Source organism: Falco rusticolus, chromosome 13 (genome assembly GCF_015220075.1).
Source record: "Falco rusticolus isolate bFalRus1 chromosome 13, bFalRus1.pri, whole genome shotgun sequence".
Taxonomy (NCBI): Eukaryota; Metazoa; Chordata; class Aves; order Falconiformes; family Falconidae; genus Falco; species Falco rusticolus.
The window spans coordinates 29,293,384-29,306,360 of NC_051199.1; the positions used below are offsets into that span (position 1 = coordinate 29,293,384).

Sequence of the window (12,977 nt, forward strand, 5' to 3'; positions counted from 1 at the left end):
CAGACTATAAAATTCTGATTTTTTTTTAACATGAAGATTAATATTGCATCTTCTCAAACAGTAACATGGCAGCTACCAACGATCAAGACTTTCTTTTAATGCACCTTCTTTAGAGACATAGCCTCGGCTTGAGTTCTGACTTGGAGATGGGTGTGGGGAAGAGCCATCTTCTGATTGACTTAAAGCATTTTCTGAAGCTGGAGGCATTCTTTGGAGAGTCTTAAGTCTTAAACTAGCCAGACCCTGATCACTTTGTAAGATCTGACATAACAAGATTTTACATTTGTAGAACTATGCTAAGAAAATTATTCGGGGTAGCAGATCCCAAGCCTTAATGTGCCGTACATGTCTGCAGTTAGATGGGGACATTACATGGTGGTAATTATGTTTAAAAATACATAAATTAATTTAGAAGGTATATATTTTCATTCTTACCTGATTTTATACAGTCTGATGTTTTGCAAACCCCATCTAAAAGAGAGTAAAATCATAATTCTTTACTGAATGTCAATACAATAAAGCCTACTGTAAATATTATTTTTATTGACAGTCACTTCAGAATTGCATTTAATTGCAGTGTACAGTAAGATAAAGATGAATGGACATCTTACACTCAGTAAGTGAATATTTATAAGATCAGACTCTAAAAATACCATGATCTTCATCCTTTTAGGGTCATTCAGTGCTAGTCACTCATCATATGGAATTTTTGTAGTCATCAGAGGAAAATGTCCTGTCAATCAGAGGTGGTCAAAATATTATTTTTGTAACAAAGAAGAAACTTAGAGAAAAATAGCACATGGACTGAGTGAGGACAGTTGCAAAGTCAGTTTAAATTTAGCAATACCTTACAATGGCAAGAAGATTTTGGAGGAATTACACAAAAATGCTGAGACATTCACTCTGAAGTCTTCCAAACAAAACAAAAGCTGCAGGAACATCAAAATGTTTCCTTTTGAGACTTAGAAATAAAACATTTTTTAGCTTTTCATTTCAGGATGGCATTTTTCCATTCCATAACTGAACTAGACTATAATAAAAAAAGTTTAAACAAAATTAAGTACTTTAAAATGAAACAAAACATTTCATTTCCAATATATGGAAACATTCTCGTTTGACCCCAAATGGAAATTCTAGTTTCTCTGTATTATTTTTTCCAAAAATTATCAGAGTATTTATTTTCAAATATTTTGGTATGGCTGCTGAATCACAAAACCTCTTAGTATGACTACACTCAAAGAGGCTTTGCTGCAAGAGCCTGTAAAAGCAGAAAATAGGGGTTTCATACATATATAGGAATATGGAGGAAACACTGCAGTTTGGTTTTCTTCGGCAGGGTTGTATTTCGTAGACATTTTTGCTTACTGAAGCATTAATTGCAAACAGAGGTATTGCTAAGTTAGAAAAAGCAGTTGTTTTGTGTTTACCACAAGTTTGTATGAACAAATGAACGTATAGAGTCCTTGTTGGAAATAAGCAGTTTTGTGTCAGTGTCCAGCAAGAATTAAGTGTGGATGCAGCTTTACATTTCATAAATTGTGTCAGGCTGTCTAGTGACATACATACGAAATATGCTTATGATGTGGCAGTTATTCATCATCTAATTTTACACACTGGGTAAGGTACAATTTTCTATTATCAGGCAAATAATTCTGATCTGACTGCATTTTATTTTTATAATGGTTTATGTAAGCATTGCTATATACACCATGCAACACAGTCTTTTCTAATACAACATTTTAATATAATGTAACTTCTTTTTTTTTACTAACATCTAGATTCCATTTATTACAATTTTTTTTCATAATTTCTTAAAATACTTCCATATCCCTATGTATTTGTACACTGAAAGACAGTTAACGTGTACTCACCATCATATGTTGCATAAAGAACTATCACTGTGATTGCTACAATGGCTAGCAGAGTCACTACAACAGCTAGCCCTATTTCCAGGGCACTCCATCGCAGTTTCTTCTTTGGTTTTGGAGTATTCATTTCAGTTATATCCATCTGGCTTTCCGACTTGCCCATAACCCAGCGTCTGAAAAGTAAAAGGGAAAATTCATTGGAGGACTTACACCAAGTCATAGGTCTTGAAACTGGCTCCTCAACTGCACAGCAACAAAGATGTTTTCTAGGTGAGTTTTCAAATAATTTATAACACTACTAGAATGTCAGTCATGAAGTTAAAAATTCTTTCCCCCTCTCACACGTCTGCGCACACACACACACAAGTATGAACCATTCACCACTTGTCATTTACAGAGAAAAGTTACTTTCCTTCACATGAAGAGCCCACCAAACAGAAAAGGAAAGCCGAGAAACCAAACCCTGTTTTAAAAACGTACGCGTGTGGTTTAATCTTGTACGATGGTACAGGAGTTCATAAGAGGGCAAAATGCAAGTCTCCCTGCTTGAATAAATATTAACTTTATCTGCCAATTACTTATCTAATGACAAAGGTCAAAATATGCCATTGTGCTTCACTGTCATTCCTTAAAATATTATGCAAGTAACTCTTGACTACAGCTTTACAGGTGACTCTAGGGAAAAAGAAAATAATTCAGGCTCTGCTGGGAGCCTATCAAATTCACACTGAAGATAGTGAGTCTTCAGAGTAATTTTTTATAGAAGTGTGACCGAGCCTCTCTTTTGAGTTAGAACACTGTAAACTAGGAGCATCTATACACATATATGCAAAACTGGTGGGAGTGTGAATGGACTCACACTCACTCACGCAACGTGGATGTGATTTTAAGATTGTATTTCTGTTACTCTGTAGAGGCAACCTGGCCACCTTTTGCAGTACTCAGTCCTTTGCTGTCTCTTCATCTTCTCCCACTTACTTAGGGCCCTATTTTCCTCTGCTGACAGAGATTTGAATTCCTATACATACAGCAATGTATTTCTCAGTATTTCACAATGAAAACTCAACAGTTTCTATTTACAACATTTCCTGGGGATCTTTGCGTTGACAGATGAGAGTACACACCCTTTCCATTCAATGGGGAAGAATACGAGAATTCCACTGGGATAAATAATGTAAACACCTACATTCACCAGACTACTCACAAGGAGGTCAAGCAGTGGTGCAGCTCAGGGCATTCAAGTCCTTTAGTACTCATTACACCCTTTCCCCCCCTACTCTCTGGAAGTCGGTGTAGCAGCAGTAAGGGAACCCTTCTTAGTTTCTGCATCCATTCAAGTAAAAAACTTGAACTTTAATTAAACTGGTTTAGCTGTATTGCTGGTTTGTATTCATCTGTGTCTCCTCAAGCTGCTACAATCTTTCAGACAACCAGTCTTTGCTTTCCATCTGGAACTTCTGTTTCTGCCTGATTCACATTCCTTAGTTTCCAATAATTTCTTCCTCTCTTTGATGTCCACCTCACCTAGAATGCTAGCTCTGCCAACTGCAAAAACATGCCACTAAAGCGTGTATGCTTATTAATAAAGATGTCAAATAAATCAGTATTAACAGACTTCAGTAAACAGAGATTTTGTGTTCCACGAGTTTACACAATAACTCTCAGTGGATCCCTAGACGCTGTCTCGATAACACTGTTTCTCTAGACGAATGAGAGAAGATTTTATTTGTGTCTCATCTCCCTTTTTGTCACTACTCCCTGGACATCAAAATGCATGAAGCGACTGGCAGTGCCAGAATCACATGCCTTCTGTGGCTCAGGAGGCTGGAATCCTGCAAGGTCTGCCCAGCCCCTGCCTTTCCAGACTTACAGGGATCATTACAACAGTTTTCATGTTACTCACAAGTTGCTATTTTTCTCTGAAGAGTGGGTTTTTGGTCAAATTAGCAAGTGGTTTCTGAGACACAGGACTGAAATCCCACAGAACCATGCAAAAGAGCTACATAGAGAAATTTGCTCTGCATTAACTGTGAGCTATGAATTTATAGGTAATAAAAAAGCAAAGTAACCATTATATCCTTCTTCCTTACTATGACTTTCAGTCATACTAAACAGCGAAAGATGTTACTTATATTGACTAAATGCTGACTGGTCCCCAGAATCCTCTGAATGTGTGAAGCCTAATATAAGAAATGATGCTTATCTTCTGACTCTGATGGTGGTTTTAGAGCACTGAAAACAGTTTATTAGAGCAGCAAAAAATGCTGCACCTTTCATGTTCCTTACAAATATGTTCCTTACAGTCAGCTAAGTTTTTCCAAGTGAGCTAATCTTTCTGTTCCTGCAGGATTGTTCCTCACATTTAAAGGCATCCCACTGACAAATTTTTACTTCAGTTATTTAAAACTTATCCCCTCTGCATTAAAGAACACCAGGTAAAAGCTGCCTTATGTGCTAAGCGCAAGCACAGCAAAACTGTAAGAATAATTTAAGCAGACAGAAGCCTAGGTATTATGCATTTCTCTTCTGGTTTCTGTGGTCCCCGCTACGCCTGCTAAAGCTGAGATACAGCAGAGAGCTGATACTATGTTGACCCATCCTGGTCTAGGTGGTAGAGAGAGTTACTGCATTAGCTTATCTTCTTGGGATGTGTACGTTAAAGCGGACTTGCGGCTTGCTCGGTGCTCAGCGCAGTCCCTACAGAAAACGCAGCACGCCACAGGCACGCTTCCCTTTGCTGAATAACTTGTGTGGCGCCTACTGTGCGGATGAGCTACCCCCGGCACGGCAGAAGCAGGAGGCCAGCGGCAGGGCCGGCTCGGCAGCGCCACGGCCAACGGCGCCAGCCCGCCCCGTCCCCGGGCTGCCCCTCTCCCCGCTGCCGCCCGCCGGCAGCCCCGGGCGCGGGCTCCCGCTCCGCTGGGTGGCGCCGCGGGCCCGGCGGGCCGGGGCCGCCCCGGGCGGGGAGGGGCCGCCGGGCCGGGGCCGCCGCGGGCTGCAGCCGGCCGGGCGCTCGGCTCCCGCCGCAGCTGAGGAGCGCACGCCGGTTCAGCCCCGCCCGGGACGCCTCGGCGTCCCGGGGCTCGGGGCGCTGCCCGAAGAGACGCGCCCCGCGTCCGGAGCCCGGCCCGAGCCGCAGCCCGGCCGCGACCGCACGCCGCCCCGGGACCCGAGCGCCCGGCGCCCCGAGCGCGCACGCTGGGGAGGGTTCTAACCTGGGGGCGGTGGGAATCCCCGCCGGACGGCCGGGGCATGGAGCCGCGCGGGGACCCGTCCGCCCGCCCGTCCCGCCGCCGCGCCCGCCCCGCTCCCCCAGCCCCGCTCCCCGTACTCACCGGCTGGCGCTCGGAGGGGTCCGGCCCCGGGGCCGCCAAACGCATCCCCGAGCAGCGCCGGGCGGAGGCGGCGCGGGGCGCCCCGAGCCGGCGGGGCAGCGCCCGCGGGTCCCGGGGGAAGGCGGCGCGCAGGCTTAGGCTGGGGGGACGCCGGGCGGCCGCCGGCGGGGCTCAGCGCCCGGCCCGCCCGCGGGCAGCAGCAGGGGCGCGGGGCGCCGGCATCGCCGGGACATCAAAGCCCAGGGCGCTCCGCGCTCCCCGCGCCGGCTGCCGGCCGCTGCCGCCGCAGAGCGAAGCTGCTGGCAATCAAAGGAGCCCTTGTTTGCGGGCTGCCGGACGAGCAGTTCTCCGGGTGACCTGAAGGCTCCTTCCTCCTTGCGATCATAAAAATGCGATGGGGCAGGAAACAAACAAGCCCCCCCACCCCGACAGCCACAAACCACGCTCTTCACCTCGCGAAGTCTCCCCGAGCGCTTAGGTAGAGGAGGGAGAAGGAGGCGCCGCCCGGGAGACAGGCGGTGCGAAGCAGCGCAGTGTCCGGGGTAGCTGCTCCATTCCCGGCCGGGACCGCGGGCTCGGGAGGCCACCCCTGCCTGCCGCGCTGCTGCGCAGGGCGGTGGAAGGCACCGAGGCCGCACGCAAAGCGACAGCTGAGCAGCAGCCTGCACCTGCCTCCTTTCTCTGGCTTTTCATTTCTTTCCCGTCAGTTCAAGAGAAGGAAAGAGATGATGCACAGGGCAGGTTAGCGGCTGCATGTCTGCAACGCTTGGTGCCTGTTTCCATGCAGACTCATTGCCTTTGTCAAATTAATGCAGTCACATACACTCTGCAAGATCCTGTATCCTCATTCACTGAGTGATTTCTTCTCAGGAGGGAGACAGCTGTGACTTCTTGCACGGAGAGGCAGCTCCAAGCTCTGTCATAAGACTTCCCAGCCAACCAAACATCAAAAGATATTTCTTTCCTTCTTCCCAAGTTTCATTTTTACTAACAAATTGGCAAACATCAGAAGAAACAATATGAGTTGCTGTCATTCCTCTCTCTCAAACCAGGTATCACACTCACTTTTGCTGCCTTCCTAAAAGCACCTTTATTACCTCTGAGGCAGAAATGGCAGCTGAAATTTCTGAAATCTTTTATGACCAGCTACACATGCTAAAATGTCTGCTGCTTGAGAGGGGCAACCTTCCTCCTTCTCTAAGAAAAGTGGAAACTGAATACTGACTTCTTTATGAAACTGCACAGCAAATGATCTGCAGAGCAGATGCAATGAAGAGGGGAGGCTGATAAGGTATTAACAGAGCATTAGCTGTAAAAATGAGGCACTTCTACAAAATAAGCATCTGAAGAAGGAACAAGAACAAATAGGGGTTTATTCCCCAAAGAGAAAAGGCAATAGAAGTACCAAAAATAGGCAAGAAAAACATTTCAAAAAGTCTAGAGAACAAAAATACTTCATTCTCTTACAGGCAGGAGCAGGGAAAATGCTGATTATATCCTTTCCAGAATCAGTGTTCACATTAATAGAAATATCTCACTTTCAACCTTTCCTACATTGATTCTTCCAGAGTTCCATTCTGGTTACGGGAATAAGCCATCTGTTCCTGCAGGTCAGTCGTGACATTACCTGGTACCTTAAAGACACTCTGATGCAAACAATAGAAAACCCCACCAAGCAAGGTGATAGAGGAATCGTTAAAAATACATGTGGTTTTGTAACTAGATGCCTATTGTACAGCCTTAACTACAATGAAGCTTGAATAGGAGAGGGTGATGCCTGTGCGTGAACAGACTGAAGTGGCAAAAAAGGACTTGTTTCAAAATTTGTTGGTGAACCAAAAAAGTGTAACTGCCTAATTCAACACAAAGAGAGAGAGAAAAAGGGAGAAACCTGACTGGAAATCTGTAAATAGTCTGAAGAGGGCTAACATACCCAACAGGCAATGTGAGAGCTACTGCTCTTGTACAACTTTATGGTTGGAAATAGGGGTTTGACATTTTTATATACACAGGCTGCAAGAGGTGTGATCTGTGAGTCAAATGCTGAGATTCCTGTTTGGACCTTACTTAGGGAAAGCTCCCATCAAGTCAATAGTGTAATATGCTGCCTAAGAATAAGCAAAGACCTATTATCAATGCTCCTGTGGACAATCAGAGAAGCAAGGTTTGTAGCAGGAGACAACAGTGAGGTGGGGGTCAGTTGCTTTTCCCAAGTTACAAGCAACAGGAAAAGACGAAATGGCCTCAAATTGTGCCAGGGGAGGTTTAGATTGGGTATTAGGAAACAATTCTTCACCAAAAGGGTGGTCAAGCGTTGGAACAGGCTGCCCAAGGAAGTCATTGAGTCACCATCCCTGGAGGTATTTAGCAGACATGTAGAGGTGGAACTTAGGGAAAACACGGTTTAGTGATGGGCTTGGCAGTGCTGGGTTAACAGTTGGACTTAATGATCTTCCGGGTCTTTTCCAACCGAAATGATTCTATAATTAGGCCCATGCTATAGCTGGAATGCTCTGTGGTCAGCACAGCCCCACCGCTGCCACAGGATGGCTGTCCTGCTGCCTGCTGCTCACAGCTCTCAGCCCACGCGGAGGTGTGACGGGGACGCGGTGCTGTTCTGCTACCCAGCCCAGCGCACCTCAGCTGAACAGAGGGTTTCAGTAGGTCCTATACACATGAAGTTCATTCTTTCACTGACCCTCAGGTTCCACATATGAACAACTTCTACACATTCCTAGGTGAGATCAATAGTGTATTTGGTCATTTTTATGTCCTGTATTTTTAGGGATAATAAGAGACCTATAGCTTCATTTCGTTAATTGGAAATGCCCTAGATTGCTAAGGTGTACACCCAATGCCAACATGAACCAAAAAGCAGATTACAGCTTGTACTGATTCCTGTCAAACACTTAAGTATTTGCTGTCCTTTTATTCACCTTATTCACCTTCATCTTTCTAGTACTGTAATTTCACAACGCTGAGATAAGAAACAAAAAAGTAAACCAGCAACATAAGGTTCAGCCCAGAACTGAAAAAAAATAATGAAACCCTCGCATTTAGAGATTGGAATAAATAGGCCGTCCTTACAATCTTCTCAAGTTGTCTTACACTCAAGTAATCTTACTACTTTCAGTGAGAAAAGACAGCAGGATTAAGAGTTTGCAGGTTCATCCTTCGGGGGTGCGTGTAATGGGATCTGGCACTACCACCAATAATACTCTGGACTTCTTATGGACAACGACAAGGTTGAAACAAATACATGGTAAATTTATAGAACCAAATAAAACTCGGCATGTGATTTACAGAGTCAGATAATGAAAAAGGAGTTAATGAAAGAGCACATTGTCCTTAAATCAGTATCCTTGAAAAATAAAGGTTTCTGTTCAATACTAATTTGAGAGGAGACAGGACTACTGTTTCTTAAAAATCAGTGGCCTGGGAAGTATGCTTCTGCAAAAACTGTGCCCACAGATAGTTTGGAACAACATATAAAAATGGATGCACTGCCCAGTCTTCAGAAAAACTAAACTGCGTCACAATAGCTCAACTGAAATTCTTCATCAAGTGAAGGAAAGCCAGTTACTCATTCTGTTTTCTCCAGTTAGTCCAAACTGACAACAGTAAGACCTTATTCTCAATATGGTCTCTGGATGACATTTAGGAAATCAGGAGTCATGTACATTACTATGAAACAATGTTGATGATACTTGCATTTCCTTTTGGGAAAGCTCACTTTCTCGAGGTAGCAAAGTCAACGTTCAAGAAACAAACAGCTGCCAACATTAACCCTGCTTGTGTGATTTTGACTGCCCATCTTAATCCTACCAATGTCTTCTCCCTGTTAAGCCCTATGTCATAGGCAGAAGAAGAAAATGGAAAATCGCCTGCCTTTCCTCCTTGGCCCTGTGCACATTCGGTGCGGTTGGATTGTGAGAGAGTTTCGATCATAGTATCTAACACACTGTTTACTCATTTGTGGGTTTTTTTCCTCAGTAGGTTTATAATGAATCCAAGTCTGGGTAATTTCTTATTCAGGAAAGTAAACAACCTAGGTCTCAAAATACTTGCTTCAGTGCCTAAATTATTCAGGTCTATTTGTATTGTATTACAAAGCTTTGTTTTTGTTAGTCAACAGTCTTCATAGTGTAACTGATTTGCAGGTGTTTGCAAGCCTGATAAAATGCTTGGCTGAAAAGCTGCATTTTCCTTTTCCCCAACCCCCCCCCCCCCCCCCCCCCCCCCCCCCCCCCCCCCCGGCTGTTTTGGAGCTTGCCTAAATGCCACACACAATGCTTCAGTTAACACTGGCTAACAGGCTTTCTGGGGTCCTGAATTGCCCTGCAGCCATGCTGGCAGCTACGGAGAAAATGGTGGGCAGGTTTTGTGAAAGAAATGGGCAAAACCCAAAGTGAGGTAAAACTGCATGTGATGTACACAAACAACATAAAGGTCGATAGTAATGTAAATACAGAAACAGAGACAGGATTCTGGTGAATTACAAGGTTTCCTGCACAGTGCAAATATGCCTATGCAAAGCTTAATCACACTTTTCCAGTTAACTATAAACCCACAGCGTTCCAGAATGAAATGAGAACGAGCACAGCGAGGCCTTTACTCCAGCAACAACTTGGCGCAGAAACTACTAGGGACACACGAAATGGAAGGAGTTAACAGCCCACCGTGTTTCCAAGTAGCTGTCAGGGCCTGGCCCCCTCACCCAGCAGCGCCTGCCTGGCAGGCGGGCAGCCTGTCCCAGCCGCTCAGCTGCCGGCGCCAGGGCCGCAGGACGAGGCGGGCCGCGCCACAGCAGCTGTGAGGGGAGGCCAGAGGCCTCAGCCCGCGCCGCGCCAGAACTTTCTGGAAAGCGCGGGGCGGAGTGGCAGCCGCCAGGGGGCGCGCGCCGGACGGGAAGGGCGGGCTGAGGTGGGCGAGCGGCGGCCCGCAGCTGACATGGTGGCTGTTGCTCCTGTGGTGAATTCTGCCCCTTTGGAGAAGCGGCCATGCCCCGGTGAGGGGTCTGCGGCTCATCCCTCAGTGGCCTGGCGGGGCCTCGGACCAGAGCCCCTGGGGTGAGCTCCCGGAGGGCGAGGCCGTGGTGCCTCAGCAGGCGTGGTGGCATTGCTGCCATTACCATGACTCAGGCAAATGGTTCTTCATTTGTTTTTTCCTGACAACCTAGTTCACATTTAAACGTATGTATTTCTCTTTCGGAGAAGTCAGCTGCTGATGCCATCTCAAAAGCCTAAACTTTTCTTGTGTTCTGTTAGTGTTGTCATCATCTTTATTGTTCTTAGGCCTTGGGGTTTGTAATTTCCTATTTGCCTTTAATACGGAGCTTGTTACTGCCAGAGAGCCTTGTGGCTGGTGAGAGGAGCGATATGCTAGGACAGGCCCGTGCAGAGGTGGTTGGATGGTGGTGGTGGGTGTTTTGGAGTTACTTTTGTAAGGGAAATACCAGAGAGTAGCAGCACTACCCAGAGTGAGCCACAGGTAAGGAGATTGTGGGGGCCATCGATGTGGAGAATATTTTGCAGTTGGAACTTGTCAAGCATGTGCTTGCTCTGTATTTAGCCTGGCTAAATGATGGCAGCTAGATGCTGCTAAATAATGAGATTAAGCTAATATTATGTTGGACTGCTGCGCTGTTTGAATTGTAATGTCTGGTGTATCTACAAGATAATTAAAGTTAACAAGAAATAAAGGAGCACAGGTTTTTGGGTCCATTTGATAGTTTACAGGTTTGGCTGTCCAGGAATTGTTATTTGACCAATTTTACTCAGTTGTGCAGAGGACTTTAAGACTGGAACCCATGTAATGAGCTTATGAAAGGGCCTGGCCAGTTGTTGACGGAGGGTACATAATTCTGAGCAGATTTGTGGAAATAATTACTTCTACTGAAATACAAAAGAGAGGGCTGTTTTGTTTCCTCCAAGGCTCAAAGTGAGTGTGTTGCAGAGCCACCAGTGTTGGTATAAACACTAATGCAAGGAGTAAAACTGACTCGGTGTCCATGAGAGTACTTGTCCTGATTTATCTTGTGTGTCTGACATCTCCGCCATGCAAGCAAGGGTAGAATATGTATTGTGTGGTAATGCAATAACCAGTCATTGCAAATTTAAATTCTCAGTATTAATAGTTAAGAAATTTAAGGTAGAAGCTAGTTGTTTTCTGAAGGTCATGGTAGCAGCAGGCTTTAGCTACTTTAAATTTACAACATGCAGCCTCATGCAACTTTTCACTTAAAACATTCAATTTTCTTATTCCATTCTATTATTTAGTGAAGTACATGATAAAGTTTACAAAAATGGCATCTAGTAAGGGTATTACCTGGTGCTTTAATTGATGGGAGAAACAATGTAGTAGTGATATAAATAAAAACAGAAATACCCAAAATATGGAGTGGACTAGCAGCAGCAAATCAAAAGCCTGCCCCTTGTCCTAGTGTTATGATGATAGCATAGTCTGAGAGTATAGAGTAGCCTAGAGTTCTGCAGCAAATATTCTTGTGGTACGCTTTGATTATTGGAATTCTAGGGAAAGTAGAGACTATGGCAGAATACGTCATGTGGAATATGGCAGCTGGGGAGGAGGGGGTTGGTTATCAGCTGAAAAGATAGGTAGACCATTACAGAGTACAAAATGTTCTGAAGCTACTCCGGGCTGTGTCAGCCCTAAGGGTAGCAGAATTGCAGTCTTACTCTGTCTTGCCTTTTCTTTATAAGATAATGAACTTAATATTGCACATTTTCTCAACAATACAGTAACCTTTCCTTTCTTTTCATTGTCAAGTATCAGAATGTTTAGTCTTTTTTTTGTTTGTTTGCTGTAACGGGGCATTGAATGGTTGGAAAGGTCCAGTGGAGTATCTAAATTATCTACAGAACTAAGAATGGTGAAAGCATCTTGAAGGACCTTTTCCTGAAGAGTAGCAATATTTGGAGTAAAGCAAATATAAACCATGCTTGATGAATAAAAGTAACTTATTTCTCCAGTTGCTGAGAGAATAGTTTTGAGGTTTTCATTTTTTTCTTTGTTTAGAATGGACAAAATGCATATGAATCCATAGGAGCTTTTCTAGAAGTAATGAAAGAAGAAACCTTTTCATGTAGTGGAAAAACATTCTAGCAGAAAAAATCAAGAGGAGAAGCCTTTACTGTTTACTTGCAAACTGCCTTTTCACAGTGTCTAAGAGGCATCTTGAAGCACAAAATAAATTATAAGTCAAATTCAAAGGAGATTAACAAACTGAGAACGTTTTGTACTAATTTGTCTGCTGTTTTTCATAGATTTCGTGCCATGACATCTTTATTGCAAAGAAATGGCTGTGAAGGACTGATCTTTTTGTTGGGTTGGTTGGTTTTCCTTTAAGTATATCCAGTATTTTTATTTGTGTGGTAGTGAAACTTCTGCTGCCATCGATACGTGTGTGCCTTTTCTTATACAGACCTTGAAGCAAAGCTTCTTTGTAGAGGTGGAAGTGTAGATTAAAAGTCGTGCTTTGCTGAACTTCTGTGGGGAAAAAAAAGGGTCTCTTAGATGATCCATTCCATTAAAGAGCTCTCAGAGAGTTATCAGAGAGGAAGCAGGAATGGTATGGAGAAACAGATTATGGGAGTCAGCAGCTGTGTGCTATCACCTGATTTGTCAAATGCCTTGCCACCTGGCCCCAGATCTGGAACAGCCTCCAGATGGCACAGGCAACTTGCTCTAGGCAAAATGTGTCTGTCTTTCCCTGGACAGTGAGACAAAGCTTCAAACATAGTGTCAGGAAGGT

The 12,977-nt window shown here is 44.6% G+C and overlaps 1 protein-coding gene across 1 annotated transcript in view; it reads right to left on the bottom strand.

Annotated features, from left to right (window-relative positions):
- MME (membrane metalloendopeptidase) overlaps window positions 1–5,806 on the bottom strand; it is a 47,116-nt gene extending 41,310 nt beyond the window's left edge. The window contains exons 1-3 of the mRNA XM_037407608.1: window positions 5,204–5,806; window positions 1,872–2,041; window positions 436–471 (exon numbers count right to left, since the gene is read on the bottom strand). Coding sequence (XP_037263505.1) covers window positions 436–471; window positions 1,872–2,031 — 196 coding nt within the window. The 5' untranslated portion in view covers window positions 2,032–2,041; window positions 5,204–5,806. The remainder of the gene's footprint in view (window positions 1–435; window positions 472–1,871; window positions 2,042–5,203) is intronic.
- Window positions 5,807–12,977: the final 7,171 nt, after the last annotated feature.